This window comes from Sus scrofa, chromosome 2, assembly GCF_054392235.1.
Source record: "Sus scrofa isolate SSC_HxYL_T2T_F1_AM1 chromosome 2, Sscrofa_HxYL_maternal_Yorkshire_Landrace_v2.0, whole genome shotgun sequence".
In the NCBI taxonomy this organism is placed as follows: domain Eukaryota; kingdom Metazoa; phylum Chordata; class Mammalia; order Artiodactyla; family Suidae; genus Sus; species Sus scrofa.
The window spans coordinates 85223692-85241996 of record NC_139384.1 but is presented as its reverse complement, the minus strand read 5'-3'; the positions used below and the strand labels follow the sequence as shown (position 1 = coordinate 85241996).

The window sequence follows — 18305 nt, the reverse complement described above, 5'->3', positions numbered from 1 at the left end:
CAGCTCTGATTAGACCCTTAGCCTGGGAACCTCCATATGCCCTGGGTATGGCCCTTAAAAAATAAATAAATAAATAAATCCTCTCAAAAAAAAAAAATCCTCCTTGGAGTTCCTGTTGTGGCTCAGTGGTAACAAATCCAACTACTATCCATGAGGATGCAAGTTTGACCCCTGACCCAGCATTGCCGTGAGCTGTGGTGTAGGTCGCAGACTCGGCTCAGATCTGGCATTGCTATGACTGTGGCATAGGCCAGCAGCTATAGTTCCAATTCGACACCTAGCCTGGGAAATTCCATATGTCATGGGTGCAGCCCCCCCAAAAAAAAGAAAAAAGAAGAAAAACGAAAAAAAATCTTCCTCACCTCTCTCTCTGAGGCTGGGTTTTCTTCCTACACATCAACCAAAACATCCTATGCAAACAGACTGAACAAGCAGATATGAGAACCTAACTGCCTTCTACTAAGTCAGACATTTAAGAGGTTTACAAAAATGTAGAACAATACATTCTTTTACCTTAAAAATTTGTGGGGGGGGAGCTTAAACAACATGAATTTATTCTCTGACAGTTCTGAAGGTTGAGCTGACACAGGCCTCACAGGGCTAAAATTCAGGTGTGGGCAGAGCTGGTTCCTTCTGGAGACTACAGGGCAGAATGTTTCCTGCCTTTTCCAGCTTCTGGAGGCATCCACATCCTTGGCTTTTGGCCCCTCCTCTACCCTCACAGCCAGCAGCAGGACATCTTTCTGATCCTTCTACTGTAATGACATGTCCTTCCGCTCTGACTGCAGCTGGAAGGGTTCTCAGCGTTTTGTTGTTGTTCTCTGAGGTGAGATTCACAGTATATAACTAAACACTATTGTAAAGTATACACTTCAGTAACAGTGCATTCACACTGCTGTGCAACCTCACCTCTAGCTAATTCTAGAACATTTTCATCCTCCCAAAAGAACACCGTATAAGTAATCACTCTGCATTTCTACTCCAACCTCTGGCAACCAGGAATCCACTCTCTGTCTCTGTGCATCTGCCTGTTGTTGACATTTCCCATCCATAGAATTTCACACTATGTGTCCTTCCGTGTCTGCTTCTCTCACTGAGCATCATGGTCTTAAGGTTCATCCACATAGTAGTGAGTGTCAGTGCTTCCCTCTTTTCTCATGGCAGAATAATACCCCAGTCTGTGGATGCACCACAACTTATGTACCTATTTATCATATGCTGATGGACACCTGGGTTGTTTCCACCTTTCAGCTCCTGTGGATTATACTGCTATAAACATTCATGTACAAGCTTCTGTGGAGATCTGTTTTCATTTCTCTTGGGTAGATACCTAGAAGTGAAATTGCGTCATCAAACCCACCAAACTATTTTCCATAGCGACTGTCCCATTTCCCATTCAGAGTTGCCCATTTCTCTCCATCCTCATCAACACCTGCTATGGTCCATCTTTTGGCCTATGGCCATCCTAATGGGTATGAGAGTGTCTCACTGTGGTTTTGATCTGCATTTCCCTGATAGTGACCTGAGCATCTTTTCATGTGCTTGTTGGCCACGAGTATACCCTATTCGAAGAAATGCCTTTTTTTTTTTTTTTTTTTTTTGGTCTTTTTAGGGCTGCACCTGCGGCATATGGAGGTTCCCAGGCTAGGGGTCCAGTCGCAGCTGTAGTCGCTGGCCTATGCCAGAGCCACAGCAACACAGGATCCAAGCCGACTGTGACCTACACCACAGCTCACGGCAACTCCAGATCCTTAATCCACTAAGTGACGACAGGGATTGAACCCAAGTCTTCATGGATGCTAGTCGGGTTCATTAACTGCTGAGCCACAATCGGAACTCTGAAATGTCTATTTTCATGCTTCATCGATTTTTTTTTTTTTGGGCCAAGACTATGACAGATGGAAGTTCCCAGGCCAGGAATTTAACCCATGCCACAGCAGCAACCCAAGACACAGCAGTGACAACACCAAGTTTTTAACCTGCTGAAGCACCAGGGAACTCCATCAAGCCCACTCTCTTAATTTTTTACATGTAATTGTTCTTCATTAAAAATATTATATTTACATTTTTTTTTGCCACAGTCATAGCATATGGAAGTTCCTGGGCCAGGGATTGAATTGGAGCCACAGCTGCGGTGACACCACATCCTTAACCAGATGAAGCACAGAGGGAACGCATACATTATTTTTACTTTTATAACTTTTTTTAGGGCCGCACCTGCGGCATATGGAAGTTTCCAAGCTAGGGGGTCCAATCGGAACCACACCTGCTGGCCTACACAACAGCCACCGCAATGCAGGACCCAAGTCCTGTCTGCGATCCATACCACAGGTCACAGCAACACCAGATCCTTAACCCACTGAGCACGGCCAGGTATCGAACCTGCATCTTCATGGATACTAGTCGGATTTGTTATCACTGAGCCACAATGGGAACTCCTAAGTTTTGTTTTAATTTGTAACGTGGTAAATGTGGATGATGATAATCCATTGACACAAAAGCTCCTTGGGGGTCCTCAGTTCTTTTGAAGAGTGAAAGGGGGTCCTGAAACCAAAAGATTTGGTCTGTGGGGAGGTGTGGTTGGTGACGTAGTCCCAGCTGGTCAGTAAGGGGGCAGGGATAGAGCAGGAATCAGCAGGACCAGACCTTCCCCAACCCCTCAGCTGCTGAGAAGCCTTAAGCCAAACCCAGCAACTCCAGGCCTCACATGGGCACTGGATGAACGGTCCCTGGTGTCACGTTGATATGTTCTGATGGCCAGGGTCACCAGAACAAAGCTATCTTGGGATTCACCACTCTGGACTTTAAGCCTATCTTGGCAGCAACACCCTTAGGAAAGGAAGTTCCCCGTGGTGCAGGGACCTGTGGGGCTGGCCGGCTGCTATGGCTGGAGACAGAGGTGGGGGGTGGGGGTGAGTTCCCTCTCTCAGCCACCAGAACCAGCCTTAATGTCAGGGTCAGGTGAGGGGACACACTGAGCCGGATATTTTTAGGAAGGGAAGATGTGTGGCCGGTTATCTGTCCCATGGGCAGTCTGGCTAGGAGCAAGGAGTGGGAGGAGGAAGGGAGGCGGGGAAGAGGCTTCAGAGTGACATCCACCCACACCCCCCTGCCCAGCTGGCCCGTGACTAATTTAGGCAAAAGACAGCGTGGAGCTATTTCCATCCGGTAGAACAGGTGCTGGTGCCCCCACCGGGAACCCTCCCCCTTGAAAACTGCACTCCCTATAGGCCTTGGGCCACCTCCCCCGGGGCGGCCTCCAGGCTGCCCAGGCCTATAAAGGTGCGGGGTTTTCTCAATGAAGCTGGGACTCGCGCCGGAGCCCAAGGGCATTGAGGGGTCGGACCTAGCCAGGTGCCTGGTAGTCAGGAGTCCGCCTGCCGAGCGCGGTCCCCGCCGCCCCTCCAAGCAGAGATGAAATACATCGTGGGCATCGGAGGGTGAGTGTCAGGGGCCGTGGCAGACCGCCTCGCGTGGGCAATGGTGGAGCATGCAGGATAGGGCGGGCAAGCCCCTGTATGGGCCAAGGAACAAATGGAGGGCTGCCTGGAGCCTCGGGTCACAGAGGCCCACTGCCCAAGGTTGGAGTGCGGTCTCTACCCTAGGTGGTTCAGTCTGGTGGTCTGAGTGGTCTGGGTGCCAGACCCAGCTTTAAATTTCCAAGTGGAAATCCCTTCCCCACCCCTACTAGACTGAGTGGGATTAGACTTTATAAAGCTCAGGCAGGCCCTCCTTAAGGCACTGGGCTGCTGTAGGGGTGGGGGTGGAGAGACACCAAACTCAGGGAGGCATGTGGTCAGGTAGAGGGGTCCCCAGAATGGCACTCCCTATGACTGTGTGACACCTGCCTTTGAAGCCACTTCTGCTGACCTCTGGCAGGAGCCTTGCCTTCCTGGGATTGAAACTCTCCATTTTATTACCAATAACCGAGCCTTTAGGATGACGCCCGGGAAGCACTGAGCACAGGCAGGGGTGGCCTGGGGCTCCCACCCCCTCAATTAATGCTCTATCACCCTCTTGAAATTCCTCATAAAGTGAGATAAGGGCCCCTATTTCTTCCTGTGCTGGGTCTGTGTGTTCCATAGCTGGCCCAACAAATTAATATCAGGATCACCGTTCTAACCTGCTCCCCCTAATGTATGGGGTCACCTTTCTTATCAGCCCTTTTAAACAGCTGAAGCTCCCCCACCTCCACACCCAGCTTTCCACCCGATTCCTAGAGCAGGGACAACCAGGTCAAAGGGACACTCATTTCCAGAAAGGCCTGACAGTTACCCTTCTCTGTCCTTCATCAGCCCGGTCCAGAGTCCTTAGGGTGACCATCTGCCCTCTTTTTCCTGGCATGGAAGGGTCCCTGGGATCTGGGACTTTTCAGCACTAAAATCAGAGCCACCCGAGGGCAAGCTGGAAGGAGCTGGTCATCCTATTTTGCCAATAGCTTTTTTCACTATCCTTTCCCTCTGTCCCTATCACAAATTATCCCCCCCCCCCCAATTTGCACTTGCTTTAACACTTTGATTTTTTGGTTGGTTGGCTGGTTTTTGGTTTTTGGTTTTTTTGGTTTTTTTTTTTTTTTTTTTTTTTTTGCTTTTTAGGGCCACTCCCACAGCACACGGAAGTTTCCAGGCTAGGGATCAAATCAGAGCTGCAGCTGTCGGCCTATGCCACAACCACAGCAACAGCAACATGGGATCAGAGCTGCATCTGCAACCTGCACCACAGCTCACGACAATGCCAGGTCCTTAACCCACGGAGCAAGGCCAGGGGTCCAACCCGCATCCTCATGGATACTAGTTGGTTTCATTTCCACTGTGACACAGTAGGAACTCCCTTGACTTTTTTTCTTAAAGCCCTAGTGAGGCTAAGTCACGAGTGGGCCTCAGTTTTCTTATCTGTAAAAATGAGCTCTCAGCCCCACCTCTTGGGTTTGCAATAACGCTGAATAAGTTACTTCTACCTCCCCAGCTAAGACTGTGTTCACTTTTTTGTTTACTTTCATACTCTTGGCCTCTCTTCTGCTTCAGACCTGGGCCTGGCCTGAGTGGGCAGTGGGCAGAAGGGGGCTGGGCGGCCCAGGCTGGCTACTTAGAAAGCCTCCTCTGACAGTAGATAAATAGAAATACCTTCTTAGCTCTCTGGGTTTTAGATTTGAGTGTGACCCTGGGGACTTCCCAGACTTGGCTAGGCCCAAAGGAAGGACCAAATAGCCTCATGCTCTCTCTACAGCATGACCAACGGCGGCAAGACCACATTGACCAACAGCCTCCTCAAGTCGCTGCCCAACTGCTGCGTGATCCACCAGGATGACTTCTTCAAGGTGGCCACCCTGACACGGGGATGGGTGGACGAGGAGACTCAGGGCTAGCAGACCCCTCCTGGGGCACCCTGGGCTGACCCACACCAGGAGAGTGAGGGACAGGCAGTCTTGGTTACTGAGTGCCTACTGTGCACCTAAGCACATTCTTACGGCACACCGGTTCCCCATCAAACCAATGCAAAACTGTGGTTCCCAGAGAGGTTGTACCACCTGGGCAGTTCCCTTTATCCTCTGCACCTCTGCTTTCCCATCTGCAAAATGGGCTCTGAGCCTGCCCACAATGCTTTGTGGAAGGTGAGGGATAACAAGACAATGAATGCAGAGTCTCCCCAACTCCTGGTCCTGAGAGTCAAGAGGTTGGGGGGAAGTTCCAAGCACTGGCCTGGAGCCCCCACCCTGCCTACAACCCCAAGAGCCTATAAGTATCAGCTGTAGGAAGAGGGGGCAGGCAGGTACGCCTGAACCCTCACTGTGGGCTCTCCAGGCACTGTCACCCCAGGTGGGGTGAGGTGGGAAGGCGGGCACTGAGCCCGCGGCTTGGGCTCCTCTGTTTCAGCCCCAAGACCAAATAGCAGTTGGGGAGGACGGCTTCAAACAGTGGGACGGTAAGGATGGACGGCGGCCCCACGCCCCCTGCCCACACTGTCCCCTGGCCCTCCACCCCACCAATGTCCACACTCCTACCTCCAGTGCTGGAGTCCCTGGACATGGAGGCCATGCTGAACACCGTGCAGGCCTGGGTGAGCAGCCCCCGGAAGTTCGCCCGTGCCCATGGGGTCAACGTCCAACTTGATGCCTCAGACACCCACATCCTCATTCTGGAAGGCTTCCTGCTCTACAGCTACAAGTGAGTCTGCAGGTTCAGGCCCCAAACAATCCGGGCCCTTCCAGGTCACCGAGTCTCTATTTGGGCAGGCAGGAAACCAAGCCCCAAGCGTGCAGGAGGTGCGGTAGGAGGCTTGAGTTGGCGGCAGAGCTGGGCTCAGCTCAACAGTCTGTTGCAAACATTCACTCTTCCTGGGGAAAAGTGAATCTTCCTTACCTCAACTTCCTTAGGCAGAGGAGGCGGCTGGGTGGGATGCCCAGGCTTGCTGTGTGACCCTGGGGAAGACATCATACTTCTCTGGGACCATCCTCTGGGGGAAAGGGAGGATTCCATCCTCAGGGTGGGGGCCTCGTGTGGGGATGTTCCAAGGCATAGCAGGAGACTGGCTGATGCTGGTCCCCTCCCTTACCCCTAAACCAGCTGGCCCAGAACCCCCTGCCCAGCCCTCACCACCCAGGAAAGTCCCTGGAGGCCAAGGCCATGGGGTTGTGTACTTTGACCCTTGAGCACTGACATGTTCCCCCACCCCTGCCAGGCCCCTGGTGGACTTGTATAGCCGACGGTACTTCCTGACAGTCCCTTACGAAGAATGTAAGTGGAGAAGAAGGTGAGCCTGGGGGCCCGGTCTATATTCCCAAGTGGGCCCAGGAAACCAGGGATGCACGCTGGACACACAGCCACCCTGAAGCTGCAGTTTGACAGGCACCTGGGTGGCCAGAGCTGTGTTTGAGTCCCACAGCCTAGAAAAACAGGGCCCACCTATGCCTTGCCCTGGGCATGTCCAGGGCCTACCAGTGAAAATGCCAGAAGTTGAGGCACTCAGGTCCCAGCTGGAGGTCCCTGAATCAGCAGGGTCCCCATTCTCAGTGGTGTGGTCCCTGAGTTCTCACATCCCAGGCACTGCTAGTGGCACCCCCCTTGGGTGACATGGGTGTAGTTCATTCTCTCCCTTCTCCCTCCCCAGTACTCGAAGCTATGCGGTCCCTGATCCCCCTGGTCTCTTCGATGGCCACGTGTGGCCTATGTACCAGAAGTATAAGCGGGAGATGGAGGCCAATGGTGTGGAAGTGGGTAAGTGCCCAAATAAGATGAGGCCAGTCCCATCACAATGGGGCCATTTGGGAAACCTAGAAGTCCCTCCTTGAGTCTCACTGCCAGCCTCTCTTGCTTTGGGCCCTGGTGGCCAGTCTATTCCAGCAGCCTGACTCTGCAGGTCAGCTTCCTCCTGACCCAGCAGTCCGCCAATCCCCTGTGGGCTCCCCCCTCACCTCCTGGTGGCAGCGCCAGTGACCTGGACCCTCAGCTGAGTCCCTAGAGCCCCTAACTGTGGTTTTTCTGATTTTAGTATACCTGGATGGCATGAAGTCCCGCGAGGAGCTTTTCCACCAAGTCCTGGAAGATATTCAGAACTCGCTCCTGAACCACTCCTAGGCGAGGCTGGAGAGGAGGAGCCCAGCCCCCAACTGCAGGGACCCATACACAATTCCGGCCACAATATGGCCAGGCTGGCAGCATCCCAGCCAGACACTGCGTGACCATTTCCCTTTGGGAAAGTCTGTACATAGGAGAGTGGAGGCCCCACTCACAGCCCAGCATCTCAGGGCCCAGGCATCCCACCCTGAGATGTTTCTGTAACCTCAACGGTGGCTTACATATTAAACCTGATCCTGTTTTTTAATCGTTGGGGTCCAACGTGTTGTAGCTGAGGTGCTGAGAAGGTCTCTCCTGCCCCCTCTTTTTGGTGCACTGGTGACCTGAGAGCTCTGGGCAGTTACACTCTCCGCCTGTTAAATCCATGGCAGTGTGACCCTTGGTGGATGCTTGAGGGTCTTTGGGGCCTAGTTTCCCCAGAAAGGGAAACTTCCTGCCAGCTTCCAACAAACAGCGTGGCACGGCCCAGAGCAGGTGTTGGGAGGTGCCCCTGGCTCTTGCTGAGTCCAACCCTCACTGCACCCAGGCACCTCCTCTGTGACCAAGAGGTGACACCTACTTCCTTGGGTTATGGAGAAGCTGTCTTGATACAGGATGCTCATGGGGACATACTTCCTGTTCCGGGAACCGTATCTCCCCAAGCCTTCCCCAGAACATCAGTGAGACACTTTATCATGTACACCCATTTCATGGTAAGACTGAGGCCCAGAGATGGCCAGTGGCTTGGGAGCTGGGATTTGAATTCAGGTCTCCTCAGACCCTGTTCTTTTTTCCCAAGGAAGGCTGGAAGACTCCTGGGGAGACAAAAGACTGAGGTGGATGGGGAGGGGGAGAAAGGGGAGGGATGGGTACCACCTGACCTGAGGATGATGCCCCAGGGCCAGCTGTGGAACTGTAGCCACCCACCCCACTCAATCCAGAAAGGAAAGAAAAACTTGCAGTCCAGACAGGTTTAGACAAAGCCAGTGAACATTTGAAAATTATAAGGAAAAAAGAAAAAAAGAAAGAACCAATGACCATATAACCTAGCAATTCTTCTCCTATGAATATACTCAAGAGGAGTGAAAACGGGTGTTCCAACAAACACTTGTACGTGAGTGTTCAAATTAGCACTATTCACAGTAGCCCAAAGGTGAAACCAACCTAAATGTCCGTCAAATACAGGATAAACAAAACGTGGTCCATCCACACACTGGAATATGATTCCATCTTAGGAAGAAGGAAAGACTGACACTCAATACAACATGGATGGATTATGCTCAGTAAAATAAGTCAGACACAGAAGAACAAACGCTGCATGATTCCACTCATATGAAATGCCCAGAACAGGCAAATCCACAGAGATGGAAGATAGACTCATGGTTGCCAGGGACTAGGTGTGGGGCCGGGGAGTGACTGCTGATGAGGACAGGGTTTCTTTTGGAGGTGATAGAATGTTCTAGAATTAGAGACGATAGTTGTATAACATTGTGAATATACCAAATGCCACTGAATTGTTCACTTAAAATGATTAATTTTATGTTATATAAATTTTGCCTCAATAAAAAGAAAAGGGAATGTAGGAGGAAGGATCAGGTCTGGGTTCTGGCATGGTTCCAGGAAGAAGTACAGGCACAGTGAGGGTCCCACAGGCTTTCCTGCTATACTTGCAATCAGCGAGAAGGTTGTAGGGCGAAGGGTGTGGGTGCCCCTGCCCCTTACTCGCCACACAGCTCAGGCCCCTCCCTTCACTGCCTGTGGCAGCCCCACTGTCCTCCAAGCTTCCTTCAGTGGGGTCCAGGAGTGGAGTGGGGTCTCTGTGTGCCCAAAGGCTCCCTGCCCGTCGCCAGAGAACAGGCCTAGCAGTAAATTGGTCCTATAAGCTCATGTCCTGCCCCCAGTTTGGGGTCCCAGGCTCCTGGGAAACTGCTCACTTCCTGGGGCCCCAGCTGGGAGCCTCCCAATGGGCTGGTCCGCTTGGCCGCTGCCCCTTCTAAACATAGCCTTCCTGCTAACAAAAATCACCCAGCATAGCCATCACCACCGCCCTTTGCCCCTGTGGCCTCAAGACACAGGACAGAGCAAGACACAAAGGAGAGTGCTGAGATGGACAGACGAACGGCAGCTGAGCTGGGAGGACCCAATGGCCCTGGCACTAGCTTCAGCTAAGGCTTCACACGGCCCTTTCCTGCCGACCTAAAGACCCAGTCAAGCCACTGTCCCTACAAACTGACCATATTTACCAAGGACTTTCCCAGCTTCAGTACAGGAAGTCCTGTCTCCCCCACCCCAAATCCCTCAGAACCAACAAGCTGAGATGGCTGGTCACCACATCTGCTTGTCTTGCAGGGGCCGCAGAAGAGAGGTGACAGGGCCGACAGGCCAAAAGTCAGGAGGGCCCAGGTTCCTGTCCCCACCCGGCCAACAACAAGTTGTGTACCTAATGGCTCAGAACACTGTGTCCTGGTATGTTTGAGCAGGATTTGAATCTCTCCTCACTTCAAACAAAGAAAAACAAAAACAAAAGACACTGTTATGGACTGAATTGTGTACCCTCACACTGACATGTCAAAGCCTTGACCCTTAGGACCACAGAATGTGACTGCATTTGGAAGTGACTATGTTAAAAAATGGGGTTGTGAGTATGAGCCCTAATCCAATATGATGGGTGTCCATACAAGAAGCTGAGACACACCCACACCCACGGAAGACCACGTGGGGACACAGGGAGAAGACGCCCATCTGTAAGACAGAAAGAGGCCTCAGGAGGACTAACCCTGCAAATCCACCAAGCTAGAGAGTGGATTCATGGTTGCCAAGGGCTGAGGGGGGCGGGGAGTGACTGCTCATGCAGACAGGGCTTCTTTTGCAGGGGGATAAAATATTCTCAAACTGATTGTGGTTGATAGTTGCACAACCCTGTGAATATACAAAAAAAAAAATTATATACTTATACATTAAATGGATAAACTGAATGGTATGTTCATTCTAACTCAATAAAGAGATTTTTAAAAATCCTCTAGGACTTGCTAAGAAAAAAAATCCAATGTGACCTTTATTCAGTAGCATTTTCAGGGGAGTTCCCGTCGTGGCGCAGTGGTTAACGAATCCGACTAGGAACCATGAGGTTGCGGGTTCGGTCCCTGCCCTTGCTCAGTGGGTTAACGATCCGGCGTTGCCGTGAGCTGTGGTGTAGGTTGCAGACGCGGCTCGGATCCCGCGTTGCTGTGGCTCTGGCGTAGGCCGGTGGCTACAGCTCCGATTCAACCCCTAGCCTGGGAACCTCCATATGCCGTGGGAGCGGCCCAAGAAATAGCAACAACAACAACAACAAAAAAAAAAGACCAAAAAAAAAAAAAAAAAAAAAAAGTAGCATTTTCAACATTTGTGACTTTAATCAGAAATTCAGGAGTTCCCGTCGTGGCTCAGTGGTAAACGAATCCAACTATGAACCATGAGGTTGCTGCTTCGATCCCTGGCCTTGCTCAGTGGGTTAAGGATCCGGCGTTGCCGTGAGCTGTGGTGTAGGTTGCAGACGTGGCTCGGATCCTGCGTTGCTGTGGCTCTGGCATAGGCCGGCGGCTACAGCTCCAATTAGACCCCTAGCCTGGGAAACTCCATATGCCACGGCAGCAGCCCTAAAAATGGCAGAAAGACAAAAAAAAAAAAAAGAAAGAAAGAAAAATTCATTAATGCCCTCACTAACAGCACATTACTGTCAAACAGATAAACTGGGTGCACAGATTAATGGAGCACTAAACATTATCCACTCAACAAATGTCTACTGGGCATGTAGTACCTGGGGTGGCAAACTATGGCCCATGGGCCAAGTCCAGCCCATGGCATATTTTTGTACAGCCCTCGAGCTAAGAATGGGTTCACATTTTTAAATGGTCATGGAAAAAAGTAACAAGAAGAATTAAATTTCATGACACATGCAAATTATGTGAAATTCAAATTTCAGTGTCTATAAATAAAGTTTTATTGGCCCGCAGCCATGTCTATTCCAGCATGCATCAGCTGAGGCTGCTTTTCAGCTTCATGGCTGAGCTGAGGAGCTGCGCCAGAGACCCTCAAGTCTGCACAGCCTAAATCGCTTACTTCCTGCAGTGCCTGCTGAGGGCTGCGGTGTGTGTGAGGTCTGGGTGGGGGCTGCAGGGAGAGGTCACTGTGTCCTGCAGGGCAGGCGGGAGCTGGTGCCGAGCCAGGAGGGAGTGCTGGGGGCCTTCCAAGGGCTGCCCTTTGCCGCAGGCACTGAGTAAGGCAAGGCTGATCCAGTGGTCACTGGCAGTAACCAGGGCCAGAGCAGTGATGAGCCAGCAGGAAATCCTAAAACCTGAATTTCTTGACATGTGTTAGAATAAAGCACATCACTAAAACACTAAGAATGCCTGTCCCCACATCCTCAAAAATCATCCTGGGGTCCCTAGCAATAAGCACCCCACCTCCCCAAAATGCTCAAGGCCAAGAACAACCTCAGATCAGTTCTTCTCAACTGAGGCTGATTCTCTCCCACCCAGGGAATATTTGTGGTTGTCACAGTGGTGGTACTCCTGGCACCAAGGGGGCGGGATGCTGCTCTACACCCCACAGAGCGCAGGATGGGCCCACAACCAAGAACCCTCCAGGCTGAACGTCAGCAGGGCCAAGGAGGAGACACCCTGGACCAAGGACAAAGAATTGGCTCACATTCCTCGGAGGTGCCCTGAGTGGGACACACTGTGCAAAGAAGGCTAAGAGTCCAGGACAGGACACACCCTGACACACCCACGTGACACACCCACGCCCACATGCTGGTCATCCCATGGCTGACACTCTCCTGAGCCAAGTCATCCCCTACCCTGAGGAACTTGGCCAGGCCTGCCAGCAGTCCCCCTTCTCTGATCCCTACAGGGCCCCAGGTGCCAGGGAGCACACCTCGTGGGGGAGAAAGTTTGTCTCAGGATTCCTGGGGGCTGAGGGGGTGGGCCCCTTGCTGGAACCTAGCTCCTCAGAGACCACCCCAATTAGGAAGCCAATCTGAAGCTCCATTCCCCCCAGGGAGATCCTACCCCATCCCAACCCACCACAGACATACAGACACAGGCAAGCTTCCGTGCAAAGCATCCCATGGGAGTCCCCGGCCCCTGGATGTTCACCCGCCAGAGCTCTGCCCCAGTGTCTTCCCCAAATGTCCTAATGGCCATGGGAGGAGGAAGATGGAGGCAGAGGCTCCAAGAGGTGGGGACAAGGCTGCAGAGCCTTCTCCCTGCCCCCACTCTTTTCTCACTCTATTTCAGGACCCCCCCCCCCACCCCAAGCACTTGCCACTCACATCAAGTAGCACTCAGCTGGCTCTCTTAATCAGCAGTTACTCTGCCGGCACCCCCACCCCCACCCTCGTCCCAACAGGGCCAGAGCCATCACCTCCAAAGGCTGCCCCCACCTCAGGCACCCTCAGTGCCAGGCCCCTGAGGGGGCATCCTTGGGGCAGACTTGGGGACTAGCCAGTGTCCAGGGGGAGGAGGGGGTTGAATGAGGCCCTCCACTGCAGCCCAGGAGCCCCCCCAAACACACCCTGCGCATTCTGGAGAGTGCCTGGGGCACCCAAGAAACGCCCTCATCACCTCCCGGGTCCCCTTTAAGCTTCTCCAGCTTTCAACAGGTCAGGGCGAGGCAACTTTCAATCATGCAAACAGGACTCATTTCCAGAGGGGCCTATAAGTCCTCCCATACAGGGCCTCTCAAAATACAAAACCCCAGGGGGTGGGATGGGGGACTCTGGGGACTGGATGGGATAGGGAGGAAGCCGTGCGCTCCTCAAGGGGAGTCAGCACCTCGGCCTTCGCTGCAAGACACACATGCATTCTGCGGTCACCTGGCCGGGGAAGGGGTCCCAGCTCTGCCCCTCTAGGACAAGGAAATCGAGGAGGGGAAGGCCCAGCCCCATCCTCCTCCTCACTGCCCTCTTCCCGCCTGGGCCAGTTAAATGCCCCGGAGGCTGTGTTTCAGACGTCCTTTGCATGGGGTATGTCTTGCGCCACTGTTCTGTGTCTTACTTTTTAGGCCACCAAGTGGGGCCAGGCAGAGGGACAAGGGGATGGTTTCAGTACTTACTTTTCTTTTTCTCTCTGTACAACAGGGGGGCTAAAGGTCTCAGGGGCTGAAGGAGCCTCTCAGGGCTCGTGGGTCTGGCTTTATAGGAGCTGCTGGCCACCCTGGGCCCTGGGCCACTGAGCCGGTTATTAATAGAAGCCGCCGACTCTTGCCCGAGTATGGTCAGAAGCACAACAGCTGTGGGTGCACAGCCTTTGGGCCAGGGCAGGCGGCTTGAGGACGGCCCTCTGCCCTAGAGGGAAGGGCAGCACTGCACAGGACTCAGTGTGGCCTGGTGACTCCTGTAACCAAGCCCCCAAATCTAACAGGGAATGCTCAGAGATGGGGTGCCCAGTGTGTGCCAGACCCTGACACACCCTTTCCTCCAACCCTTGCCACCATCCTAGGAACCACTGTCCCTAAGGACAAACCTGGCACAAACACACACACAGGTGACCTGTCTGCCAAGAGCCAGCAGTCCAATTGGGCTGCGCAAAACCCAGGCCTGTCTGAGTCATTTTGCAGATGGCACATGACTAATGCAGATTGTGGTAAAAGGCCTAAATTAAGGCCCAGTCGTAGGTGCTGGGAAAACTGGGAGGGCCCCACAGTTTTAGCACTTCGCCTCATGAGATCTGCTAGCCAATGCCCTCCTTCTCCAGGGACTGGTAGCGCTCCTGCTGTTACTTCACTGCCAGCCCATGGAATGATTCAAACAAATCAGCGACAATCTCCCATAGAACTGGGGGCCACAGCATCCTCTTGACCCTGAAGCCTACCCCTACCCCCCCGACCCACCCCTACCCCCTGGCCCAAGTTCACTCTGCTTCTGAGTGCTACTCAAGTGCTCTGTGGGGCCTGGGGCATCCTCCTTCCTGGGGCTTCGAGTCCACATGACTAATAAAGAGCCGCCCACTCCTGTGTCCATGTTAGACATCCAGCATCCAGCCACCACTTACCCCACGGGGGCCTCCCACCATAACTGGTGACAAGGAGGCTACTGAAACACAAGCTACCAAGCCAAGAGCCTAAGGTCAGCAGCCCAGCCACAGCCAGCAGTTCTGTCCCTGCCCAGCCCAGTCCACATTGGGGTCTGAACTCAGCTTGCCCCACCCCAAAGGGCGCCTTGCCGCTGCCGCACGCTGCCTTGACTCTCTGCCCAGAAATGCAGGAACGTGCCCAAGGCAGGGAGCCATGGGATATCACTGGCTCCTCTGTGCCAAGTCCCTGCTGCCCCAGGGTGTCCTTGAAATTGTCTCCCTGCTACATAGGCCCCAAGACCACTGACTCCTCCCCTGCCTCACCCCAGGTCCCACCCCTCCTGACCCTTCAGTAGAGAAGGTACTAGCAGGGCCAGGAGGTTTTCTGCCCACGTGGGGAAACTGCCTGCAGAGCCTGCTGCTAGGCCTCCTCCTAATGGTGGAACTGATGGGCCGGATTCCCCTGGGGACAGTGAGATAACCACATCAGTGACGCACCCCAACCTGAGGCCTGTCTTTCTCGACATAAGGGAAGCCATTTTTGGCCCAAGCCATTTTGGGATCTAAGCCTGAGCACAATGTCCTTAAACTGGTTTCAGTAATTAATGAGTTTAAGGAAACAAAAGGCAGCAGGGGTGAAGGACTATTTACCAGGTAAGAGGAAAAATAATAAATAGCAAAGATCCCCAGTTCCCACAGTAAAGGTACAGATTAGCCTGAAGCACTTTCTTCAGCAGGTTTTTGCTGAGTTTAAACCCAGATCAACTGGAACCTAACAGATGATGATGAAATTTTCTGACCTTGTGACTCCAACGAAAGCTTAGACTCTGTCAACTGCCCCAAATCTGAGCCCTCCCAGACCCTTTCCCCTCCCTGATGGTGGGGCTGTGGAACCATGTGGCTCCAGAGTTATGACTGTGACCCATGTCCACCCTCATCTCTCTCTGTGACTGGCGCTGGTGTTTTGGTTTGTTTTTTGTTTTTTGTGTTTGTGTGTGGGATTTTTTTTTGTTTGTTTTTTGTGGGGATTTTTTGCCTTTTCTTTCTACAGCTGCACCTACAGCATATGGAAGTTCCCTGGCCAGGGGATGAATTGGAGAAGCAGCTGTCAGCCTATGCCACAGCCACGGCAACACTGGATCTGAGCCACATCTATGACCTATGCTGCATCTTGCAGCAACGCCAGATCTTTAACCCACTGAGCGAGGCCAGGGATCAAACCCAAATCCTCCCAGAGACAACACTGAGTCCTTAACCCACTTTGTCACAACAGGAACTCCTGGAAATGGTGTTTTTTGTTTTTTTAGCTGCACCCGCAGCATGTGGGAGTTCCTGGGCCAGGGATCGACCCAAGCTGCTGCAGAAACAACACCAGATCCTTAATCCACTGTCCCACAGGAGAACTCCTGCAGCTGGTGTTATGATGTCCATTTGGAGAACTTGACCTGTCCGGGAACCTGAGATTTGGTGGATTTAATAAGCTGTAATGTAGATGCTTAAGGTGCTCTACAAGTTCCCACTCACTCCTTGTAGCATCCTGGGGGGAGGAGCAATCACCAGCATCCTGCAGCATGTGAGGGGTGGGGTACTCTGCAATTTTGGGACAGAGGCAACAGTGGAACCCCAGCCTCCCTCACCCTTCATCCTCTGTGACAGCCTTCCCCTGAGATAAAAACAGGCTTTCAACCCATTCTGTTCAACAAGCTGCACATGCACTGCAACCAAACCCTGAGCCAACCTCAGGGCAGGTCCAGCCTGACTCCCACCAGCTACAAGGACAGGACTCACAGTTCCCATGGGTTCATTTCCCACTTCCATCTCAAGAACTAGGTAAGAAGCCACTCTCATTTTGTATCAGGCAAAACCAGACACATGGAGCCTTTACTCTGCAGACCTGCTACGAGGCCTACTCTCCTCAGAGCAGAAGGCAGAAGCGAGAGTTCAATTGCTCGGTAAAACTTTGAGTGGGTACGGTGCACCTTCATAAGCATGAGTTAGCAGCTACTGCTATGTAACAAAGCCCCACAAACCTAGTGCCTTAAAACAACACACATTAGCATCTCACAGTTATGGGTCAGGAGAATCACAAGGCTTACCTGGGTCCTCTACTCAGGATCCCTCAGGAGGCTGTAGTCCAGGTGGCAGCCAGGGCTGGGTTTTATCTGACTGGGGAAGGATCCACTGCTAGTACTCTTCACATGGTTGGTGGGCTTCACTGCTGGCTGGCTGTTCCTTGCCACATGGGCCTGTCCAACATGACAGCTCACTACATCCAAAACCAGCAAGGGACAAGTCAGAGTCTGTGCAGCCTAACCACGGAATTGACCTCCATCACCTTCACAGCGTTCAGTTGGTCAGAGCCTGCCGCTAGACAGCCTGCTTTCCAGGGAGTGAAAAGCAGGAGGCAGAGCTCCTTGGAGGCCACCCTGGGGCCTGCCTGCCACAGGCAGGATAAATAGCTGCCTTAGCCCCACAGACTCTGTAAAGGAACAATACTATTTTTGTTTGGGTTTTTTGTTTGTTTTGTTTTGTTTGCTTTTTAGGGTCGCATCCACAGCTTATGGAGGTTCCCAGGTTAGGGATCCAATCGGAGTTACAGCTGCCAACCTACACTACAGCCAAAGCAATGCAGGATCCAAGCCACATCTGTGACCTACACCACAGCTCACAGCAATGCCATATCCTTAACCCACTGAGTGAGCCCAGGGATTGAACCTGCAACCTCATGGTTCCTAGTCAGTTTTGTTTCCGCTGCACCATGATGGGAACTCCATGGAACAATACTATTTGTAAGTGCTTGCATAGACCAAATACACTGGCAAGGTGCTTTATTACCAGAAAGTGGTTCCCTGTGCCCTTAACTGACAGACTGAAGAAGCTAAGGTGAGACTGCAGAGCTGCGCCACACAAAATAACCCAGGTCAGGGGGCACAGGGCAGAGGTCATCTCCAAAGCAAGGACATCTGTCCCTGTTACCCCCTGAAGATGGTGGGGAATTCACCCTCAGCACAGAGGTACTTTGGATACTGAAAGGGCAGGTGTGAGTCTGAAGGGAATTTTGATCTCCACCTCAAAGTCTTTACCAGAAAGGCTGCTGGACGGCTCAGGGCCTCTCCTCTACTCCCACCAAGACAGACATGGTCTCCACCTCCCACCAACATCTCCCAGGTGAGAGTGCGGCATGACTGGGTAAATGTTGGCTGGATAAACACAGTTACCTGGTTCCCTGGGACCTCCAGGGAGCATCTGGCTCACTCTTCTGGGGATCTGAAGACATCCTAGCATCGCCCAGAAGCTCCTTTTCTGTTGAAGGCAGATGGCACCCAGATGACCGCCTACTGATTTTACACAATTACCCACCCTGGTTGCCCTTTTCCTGCCACAGGCCAATTGTGCTTTACAAACACACCATCTGGGGGGCTTGCTGCTCAGAGTCCTGTCCTAAAGCCCTAACAGCCAGATGAGTTGTAGAGAACAATAAAAACTGGAGAAACCTGAGTAGGTCTGTTAGATTAGCTAAAATTTACTGAGATTTTAAAAGTGTAAATTTGTTGACCAAAAAAAGATAAAAAAGGATGAATTTTGGTGTTACTGCTGTGGCACAGCAGTGTCTCTGGAGCACTGAGACACAGGTTTGATCCCCAGTACAATGGGTTAAAGGATCCTATGTTACCACAGCTTCAGCATAGGTTGCAGC

At 52.4% G+C, this 18305-nt stretch overlaps 1 protein-coding gene and 1 long non-coding RNA gene across 10 annotated transcripts in view; one reads left to right on the top strand and one right to left on the bottom strand.

Annotated features, from left to right (window-relative positions):
* Nucleotides 1–17912, bottom strand: part of LOC106509459 (uncharacterized) — a 54895-nt gene extending 36983 nt beyond the window's left edge. For 2 of the 6 annotated variants that reach the window (XR_014837785.1, XR_002341693.2), the window contains exon 1: nt 13650–13703. This is a non-coding gene — a long non-coding RNA (uncharacterized LOC106509459). Of the gene's footprint in view, nt 1–6001; nt 6454–10329; nt 10473–13649; nt 13704–16704; nt 16875–17826 lie in introns of those variants that run through there. The other 4 variants (XR_014837786.1, XR_014837787.1, XR_014837783.1 and 1 more) reach the window with 4 other exon arrangements.
* NMRK2 (nicotinamide riboside kinase 2) lies at nt 3307–7821 on the top strand. Of its 4 annotated transcripts, none has more exons than XM_005661342.4 (7): nt 3307–3440; nt 5227–5317; nt 5874–5922; nt 6008–6164; nt 6679–6734; nt 7108–7214; nt 7489–7821. In XM_005661342.4, the coding sequence occupies exons 1-7, from the start codon at nt 3415–3417 to the stop codon at nt 7504–7506; spliced, it is 504 nt and encodes a 167-aa protein (XP_005661399.1). In that variant the 5' UTR covers nt 3307–3414; the 3' UTR covers nt 7507–7821. The 4 variants fall into 4 exon arrangements, with proteins under 4 accessions (XP_005661399.1, XP_003354052.1, XP_084869372.1 ...); XM_003354004.5 differs by having other exon boundaries at nt 6679–6750; XM_085013246.1 differs by lacking the exon at nt 5874–5922.
* Nucleotides 17913–18305: the final 393 nt, after the last annotated feature.

What these genes read in the sequence shown, in the direction of transcription:
- NMRK2 (XM_003354004.5), top strand. Translation starts at nt 3,415, where the DNA reads ATGAAATACATCGTGGGCATCGGAGG. An exon ending in TACATCGTGGGCATCGGAGG is followed by an intron (nt 3,441 to 5,226) that starts GTGAGTGTCAGG and finishes CTCTCTCTACAG; the next exon opens with CATGACCAACGGCGGCAAGA. An exon ending in CGGCTTCAAACAGTGGGACG is followed by an intron (nt 5,923 to 6,007) that starts GTAAGGATGGAC and finishes TCCTACCTCCAG; the next exon opens with TGCTGGAGTCCCTGGACATG.